The following is an 8,657-nucleotide window of genomic DNA, read 5'->3' as shown; positions in this document are numbered from 1 at the left end:
ACTTCTGCCGTGTGCACTCGATATTTATTTTATGTAGTAAATGTTGCACTGTTTTAGTAAACAACACAGCATAAGGAGTGCCACTTGAAACGTTTTTCTGGTCTTTAATCCGTATTCGATTCAGTAATACGACACGAAAATATGACGCTTCTGGCCTCAGTACTGTAATTCCTTTTTGTTTATACACTTCTAATAAACCGAGAAGAGAAGTATGTACTATGAAAAGGGTGCTTTCGTAATCCAGTTCCATTCACTTTCACTGTGTTTGTGTCGATAATTCATAAAGCCAGAACTCCAAAAGCAATGATTGATAGTTTAGAGGCACCGATTTGCATTTTTTGCATTTTCATGTCAAATGCAAATTTCAAATGTTCAAGTTTGCGAGAAACTTAACTTATTTCCTTTCGTGTCCCATAGATGTATGCAGATATGATATAAACAAGCCAGCTGTCATGTCACCAAAATTTGCAAAAAAAATGGTTCAAATGGCTCTGAGCACTATGGGACTTAACATCGGAGGTCATCAGTCCCCTAGAAGTTAGAACTACTTAAACCTAACTAACCTAAGGACATCACACACATCTATGCCCGAGGCAGGATTCGAACCTGCAACCGTAGCAGTTGCGCAGTTCCGGACTGAGCACCTAGAACCGCTAGACCACCGCGGCCGGCCAAAATTTGCAATAACCCTAATGGCATACGTAGCTGAACTCAGACGTTTCAGTAGACCATCAATGCGTTGTTTCCAGTTTAACCTCTCATCAATGGACGCAACTAAAAATTTTGAAAATTCCACCTTAACTTCAGACTTCTGTTCAAAGTCTATATTTATTACTGGAGTTGTGCCATTTACTGTAGGGAACTGTATATACTGTGTTTTATCAAAATTTAAAGAGAGTCCGTTTGCTGAAAACCACTTAATAATTTTGTGAAAAACATCATTTACAATTACATCACTTAGTTCTTGGTTTTTGGATGTTATTACTATACTTGTATCATCAGCAAAAAGAACTAACTTTGCATCTTCATCAATATGGAATGGTAAGTCATTAATGTATATCAAGAACAGTAAAGGACCTAAGACCGAACCCTGTGGGACCCCATACTTCATAGCCCCCCAGTTTGAGGAATCAGCTGTTGTTTTAACATTACATGAACCACTTATTTAAACTTTCCGCATTCTTCCAGTTAAGTATGACTTAAACCATTTGTGCACTGCCCTCCTCAAACCATTCTGATTTAGCTTATCTAAAAGAATTCCATGATTTACACAATCAAAGGCCTTTGAGAGATCACAAAAAATACCAATGGGTGATGTCCGGTTATTCACAGCATTTATTATTTGATCAGTGAAAGTGTATGTAGCATTTTCTGTTGAAAAGCCTTTCTGAAAACCAAACTGACATTTTTTTAGTACTTTATTTTTACAAATAAGGGAGGCTACTCTTGAATACAATACTTTCTCAAAAATTTTTGATAGAGCTGTCAGAAGAGAGATTGGGTGATAGTTGTTGACATCCGAAGTATCCCCCTTTTTATGCAATGGTTTTACAACGGCATATTTCAGTCTATCGGGGAAAACACCCTGCTCCAAAGAGCTATTAGATACGTGGCTGTGAATCCTACTTATCTGTGGGTAATAAGCTTTAAGTACCTAGCTGGAAATGCCAACGGTTCCATAAGAGCTTTTACTTTTCAGTGAGTTTATTATTTTACTGATGTCAGAGGGAGAGGTTGGTGGAAACACAGTTGTTTCAGACTGCACAGGTACGGCCTCTTCTATTAGTGGCCTTGCCTCTTCTAGTGAAGATCTAGATCCTATTTTCTCCACAACATTTAAAAAAATTATTATTGAAAATAGTTTCAATTTCTGATTGTTTGTTAGTACACTTGTCATTCAGTTTTATGGCACTAAAGTCTTCCTGTGTTCTTGGTTGCCCTGTTTCCCTTTCAATGATATTCCAAATTGCTTTAATTTTATTATCAGAGTTACTGATCTCAGACATGATACACATGCTTCTGGACTTATTAATAGCTTTTCTTTGTACCGCACAATAGTTTTTATAATATTGAACAATTTCGGAGTCAGTAATCCCTCTTGCTGTTAGATACAGTTCTCTTTTACGGTTGCAAGATATTCTTATTCCTTTAGTTAGCCAAGGTTTTTTATGTGTATTCTTGAAATTCTGTTTAACTGTTTTCTTGGGAAAACAATTTTCAAATACCCTTGAAAATGTATCGTGAAATAAGTTATATTTGAAGTTTGCATCGGATTCCTTATACACTTCATCCCAGTCTAGCTGCTGTAGGCTTTCCCTAAAGTTTGCTATATTTATATTGTTAATTGAACGCATTGCTTTGAAATTCTGATTTGATATACTGCATGGAGCTATGTCATGTACTGTAACTAGCTGTGCACCATGATCTCAAAGACAATTCTCAACAGGATAAGCATTTATATCCTTAAATTTATCTTGGTCTATAAAAAAGTTATCTATCAATATCCTGCTGTTCTTTGTTATCCGAGTAGGAAAATCAATGACGGACCTCAAATTGAAAGAATTGAGTAATACTACCAGGTCGTTCTTCTTATTACACTCTTTCAGGGAATCAACATTGAAATCCCCACAAATGATAATTTGCTTCCCCCTGTCTGACAGACAGCACAACAAACCATCCAAGTTTTCTGGAAATAGCTGGAAATTCCCTGAGGGGGAGCTATACACTGTTACAATTATGAAAGTGCCATCATTTAGTTTTAATTCAGTGGCACATGCTTCCATATGTTGCTCTACACAAAATTTTTTAGTTCCTAAATTTTTTACACTGTGGAAGCTTTTGACATATACGGCAACTCCTCCTCTCATCATATTATCTCTACTTACATGTGAAGCTAATTTGTACCCATTGATGCTAACCTTTTGCATATCAGTGACAATGTGATGCTCAGACAGGCATAGTACATCTATTACACTCTCAGTTTCTATATCTTCTAAACAAAGCAGAAGCTCATCAATTTTATTCTTCAACCCTCAATATTTTGATGAAATATACTAACATTATTTTTCACTTTACTTTTGTGAGTATCTTGAACTTTTTTAACATCTTTAATACTTACCTGGTTGAGTTTCTCACTGGACACTGATCTTACACTAAAAAAGAGTTTCCACCATGAGATGTAGTTCCTCCCCCCTTTAAATTTGCTGCTATCAGCCCATCCAGTTTACCCTTCCCTTTCTTGTTGAGGTGTAGGCCATGTCTAGTATAGTCCCACCTACAGAGTGAATCAACAGGAACCACACCAATGTGTGACCCTGCACCAGATCCAAGTAGCTGTTCCAAATTCAAATTAACTCTCCTGACAGAAGAGCTCAAATGAGGTCGGTCGCGGTGCTCCAGAACCGACACAAACCCAACCCTGGTATGACTTGATGTTGATCCAATCTTTGCCAGGTCACACTCTATGCTGTACCCCAGATCTCTGTCAATACTGTTGCCTGGCCCACCCACAATAACCACGGCATCTTCCTTAGTAAAGCCTCTACATAGTGAACTTAAATCCCCTGTAACCTGACCCAGTCCAGCACTAGGTTTGAAAAACCTTGTGACCTGGTATTCTGACCCTAATTCATCCTGCAGAAGTTGGCCCACACCCCTAGCATGCGAACTACCTAGCAACAAGACTTTCTTTTTCTTTGCAGACTTTCCTACAGTCTTATTCAATTTGCTGCTGAAAGCTTGAGCCCTGTCTACATCTACTTCTGTGAGAGGCTCATCAGTTTCTGACTGAGGCAACAGGTCAAACCTATTTCGTACATTAATAACAAAGCTGTCAGAAGAATTTCTTGGCCTGTTCCTTATGCCTGTTGCCACTTCCCACTCCTGTTTACCCTTCTCCCCCCTTAACCTGCCCAGTTCTCGTCCAGCCTCATCTAACTCAGCCTGAAGGGCAGCAATTTTCGCCTCCTGTTCCACAATCTTTCTATCCCTACTGCATGGCCTACAGAACCACTGATGAGTCTCGCTCATTTTCCCAATTCCCACGCCACTACAATCGCCCCAATGTAAAAAGTTACTACATCCATCACACCAGACCTCGGAGCTAACGATTCTACGGCACGTCAGGCCCTGTACACTCATGGTACAAATCGATTTTAGTGACAGAAAGACAATTAAGTTATCAGAAAACAATGAAAATACGTGTACGAAAAATTAGGCCTACTCGCGACAATGTAAAAAGTGGTTCAGAAGTTTATTACTGGAAATTGCTTAAGAGATGACGATGCTCTACAGCTGTAAAGGGGCCGCAAACGTATTTAGAAAACTAAACTATCAGTAAATGCACTCAAAATTGCGGTATGAAGTTTAATCTGAAAGCTCAAAAGTTCGGCCTGGCCGCGATATGTAAACAAACGAACTTTACGTGATTACTGTGAAAAATACGCGAGTAAGACAAAAACCTTTAATGGTACGCTTGAGGAGCACTATAATTAACGTAATAAGTTAGTTTAAAGTGTGAAAAACAGTTTATTACTACTTAAATTACTTATCTTGTACGAGAGCTGTGACTCAGACGTCCGTATAGCAGGTGCAGGGCTACCGAAAAGGAACAATGTGCATCATTTATTAAATATACTAAGGTCACGTTATTGGTTTGCCTTAATATAATGACTGCTTGATACTAGATGCCTCACACACTAGACCTATGTGTACAAATATCAGTTACTGACCTTTAAAGAGTACTCAATTTGTATAAGTTCCCCTGATTTTATTTTCGTGCAATGCATTAGTTATTCTCTTGGCAGCAGGTTCTTGTCATCTCAGGAGGTATCTTGTGGCAATTGCTTTAATCAGCAGTGTAATATGATTTTCCAAGGAATGCTTATTTTTCATGTGGTCTGCTAACTCCTTGAACACTGGCTTGAATATGAATTCACTAAGCACCCCAGACCCAAATTTGGAAAAGAGATTTTTCAATGGAACTTTTGAGTTACCTGTAGTATAGCACCTGAACACTTTTTCTGCACGCACACATACATATCAACAATATCTTTCTATGGTAAAACCACACATCCTCTACTTTTTCTATGAACGAGTGAACATGGCTACAACCACCTCATAACATGGAGAAACATGGTTCACACAGTAAGGCGTATTTTTTTTTTTTTTTTTTTGAGTAATACACCACAGCCGGCCGGTGTGGCCGGGTGGTTCTAGGCGCTACAGTCTGGAGCTGTGCGACCGCTGTGGTTGCAGGTTCGAATCCTGCCTCGGGCATGGATGATGTGTGTGATGTCCTTAGGTTAGTTGGGTTTAAGTAGTTCTAAGTTCTAGGGGACTGATGACCACAGATGTTAAGTCCCATAATGCTTAGAGCCATTTTTAATACACCACAAACCCAGCTATATACACTACAGTCGGATGGCCTCTTCAGAGAGATAAGTTCCAGTAGCAAAGTAATTGTGGTCAGGTGTCACTGCTCTACTTTCCATGCTTAGTAACTGCCAACATTCTGAAGTGTGATTTACGTGATCTTCAACAGTGGAACTGTTGGAAGTAAGAATGGGAATTTCCTCCAAAAGTGTACAATTCCCTTTTACTGATCTAAGGATCTCACTATGAATTACTGGTGTCTTGTATGCTGCAACGAACTGGCGAGCAGTTGAATTGTTATTCTAACCACCACGACTTTGGATGGCACTAACAAACATTTCCAATTGGTCCTGGTAGCATTTGTACAGAGGTAGGAATCTCAGCTGAGGAGCATGAGCTTGTACTCCCACTAATTTGCTAAACATGAGTAAAACACAAATCCAATAAATCCTGTCTTTCTATCTGAGTCAATAACTTTGATTGCTTGAGGATTTGGACTGACAGTGAGTTCCTTGATGTACTTCTGTGCCTTTAAAACAAATCCCTCTACAGCACTATAATTTGCTGTATTTAATGCCTTCTTGAAACCACTTTGTAAAAGTATTCTGTAATTGCAGACAACATAGAGACAGCTGAAAATGCGTATAAATTTTACTGTTCCAGATGCCTCTTCAAATCCTGGGAGTTTCATATCACAACAGTACTGTATAGCATCTGTCACAGAATTGCTAAGCAGGTGAGTACCCAGTTGCACCTTCATTTAATTTTAAAAAAGAAAATTAAGGAGACTGGCAGAAATCTAGCTGCTGATCTGGAGCCCTTCCTTGATCTGCAGTTTATGTAACAGTTCCAAAAAGTGCCAAGAAATGATACAGCCTCGCTCATCGAAAAGTACTTTTTTATCTCATAAAGCACTGCTAACATGTTTGAACATATGTGGAGGGTCTAGGAATAATGACATCTCATGATCATTCCCTTCAACTGAGAAAGAACTTCTCAAAGTTTCACAATTGAGATCACAGCCTAAATATCTAGCCATTGACAAACTGCTAACTGAACCAACACATGTGAGTGAAACAACTTTCACACCACTTGAATTAGCAAGATCAATGCACTGTCTAACTATCTTGGCTTTTTGCTCCCCAGTTATACCAGCAGTCAAGAAATACCCAACTGGGAGCTTCCAAGAAGCATTAACAGCCACAAGCATGAGCACAAATGCTTCTTTAGAAACGGTCAAATTATCTGTGTCTACAGATACCCAATGTCCATATAACCGCAATAGCATGTATCATCATATTCTACATGTTGCCTGATGGCAATTACATCAACTACCAAGCTACACAGAGTTAGAAACTTTGTTGTGGGGTGCCAAGCTTCTGCCTTAATTACCTTAAACGCCTCAGATGTGAATCCAGGCGATCCACCTACACACTGGTACCTTTCGATAACATTCTGGGGTGTGGCAAACGTGTATTAAAACAGCGCCTAACATAATTACACCCCCTGTGGGAATAAAAATGCAGCGTCAAAGCAAAGGTGTGCTGCCTTGTGCTGTGTGTCCTAGGTACAGCCTGTGGACTAGCTTTCTCAGTTTACCACTGCAGCAGGTCTCTCTGCATTCCAGGTATGCCTTCTAGTATATTTTGTGAACTTTCATCCACAAGATGCTTGTCTTTCAGTACCTTAGTGACAGCACTCAAAGAAGCCATGTTCTTCTTAAGTCGTCGCTTAGACCGCTGAAGAGTTTTAATTTGTTTTTTGTACTTGTTCAGTTTTTATTATGATGTGTTCACAGTTCCTCTCCAGTTCAGCACTTTCAGAGGATACCTGACTATGTTCTGGTGGTCCTGCAGTGTGCTTAGGAACAAGAGCAGGAACTACTTCATGCTGCACTCTGCTGATGGTAGCCAAAATTGAAGATGGGAAAGCAGAGCTCTCTTGCTGTGCTGGTGGCTTTCTCTTCTTGTCTCCTTAAAGAAAGTAAACAGATGAAAAACAATAAGAACTGTGTGTTTTTTGATAGATGGTTGAAGGTGTTACAGTCTTTGTCATGAGTGGCATGTTGCAGCCCACTAAATATTCCTATTCTTAGTCCTTTCAAGAAATATAAATTTTATTTTTCAGCATCTATTTATTTTGTTCACAAAATACTCATTACTCTATCCAAACCCATTGTTGTGTTCAGCAGACAATCTGAGATTTCTCCCATGTGCAAAGCTACAATTAATACGCACTTAATGAAAATATGTAAAATCTGAACATGTAAAATACTTCCACTGGGTTATTTTGTTTAACTATCACACTGTAACGCTATGGGTATTGTCAGTTAACAAGCTCATAATACAACTCATCTAAGAGTTAATGCTATAAAATTATGTGTTATATCTAAATTTGCGTTAGTGGTTGGTGCATATTCAATGTTCCACAGTAGTGGTTAATGATAACAAGAAGGTATTGCGAAGGCTTTTTAATCAATAATGATATTTTTCAATGGAGAATGTCCATTAATAGTGGATCAAACAAAAGCAATGTTTATTTGCTGTGCTTATCCCACATACACAGTTGCATTTAACACAGCAAAAGTGCTAATTTCTGTGACTTGACTAAATAATTATACCAGCTAAACTTGTTCAGAGTAAGTTGTCTCATGATCTAAACAGTGAACCCGAATTTTCTTCTCAAATATTCTCTTGTGTGCAAAGGCTAATGCTCATCAAAAAGGAGTTTCATAAATTTGTTTCTACATGACAGTGTGAAGAACCAGATTATCTCTTTATAACATACTGTGTACATGTAGAAACACTTCAGTGTTCCAACACCTCCCCTCTTAAATTCTGTACACAGCATGAAGTCATTCCTAGGCAAAAGATATGTGTAAGGAGCTAATGATGTGGAAAGTTAAATTAATGTATTCAATTTATCTGTAGGAATCCTCCCACAATCAACGTAGATAAGTAAACTTGTGATGTATCAATTACTCCTTGATCATAACTACCATTAACTAGCAAAGACAGTTCAATAAAATATTGTACAACACAGTACACCAGAAACAAGAGATGTTCACAAATTACTGCCCTAAATATTCACATAACTGATAAAATTTACTTCATATGTGTATTCAGTTACTTTTGGAGTTACGGCTCAATAATAGAAACTGAAAACTAAGTTAGCTATACCCTCACTCCAAGGCCCCATAGATTCATCATGTTTGTCATATGCACAGGAACATTTCAGATATGTTACGCTGCTGTGAAAAATTGTTCAATAACACAAACATTTAC

At 38.4% G+C, this 8,657-nt stretch overlaps 1 protein-coding gene across 1 annotated transcript; it reads right to left on the bottom strand.

Moving 5' to 3' along the window:
• Positions 1-5,782: 5,782 nt before the first annotated feature.
• On the bottom strand, positions 5,783-6,583 carry LOC126471148 (uncharacterized). Its single transcript, XM_050099246.1, has 2 exons — positions 6,296-6,583; positions 5,783-6,127 (listed from the first exon to the last, which is right to left on the bottom strand). The coding sequence occupies exons 1-2, from the start codon at positions 6,581-6,583 to the stop codon at positions 5,783-5,785; spliced, it is 633 nt and encodes a 210-aa protein (XP_049955203.1).
• Positions 6,584-8,657: the final 2,074 nt, after the last annotated feature.

This window comes from Schistocerca serialis, chromosome 3 (assembly GCF_023864345.2).
Source record: "Schistocerca serialis cubense isolate TAMUIC-IGC-003099 chromosome 3, iqSchSeri2.2, whole genome shotgun sequence".
NCBI lineage: Eukaryota > Metazoa > Arthropoda > Insecta > Orthoptera > Acrididae > Schistocerca > Schistocerca serialis.
Note: the sequence above shows the minus strand (reverse complement) of the source record. Positions and strands in the feature narration are given on the sequence as shown.

What these genes read in the sequence shown, in the direction of transcription:
- LOC126471148 (XM_050099246.1), bottom strand. Translation starts at nt 6,583, where the DNA reads ATGCTTGTGGCTGTTAATGCTTCTTGGAAGCTCCCAGTTGGGTATTTC. An exon ending in CTCCACATATGTTCAAACAT is followed by an intron (nt 6,128 to 6,295) that starts GTTAGCAGTGCT and finishes AATTAAATGAAG; the next exon opens with GTGCAACTGGGTACTCACCT.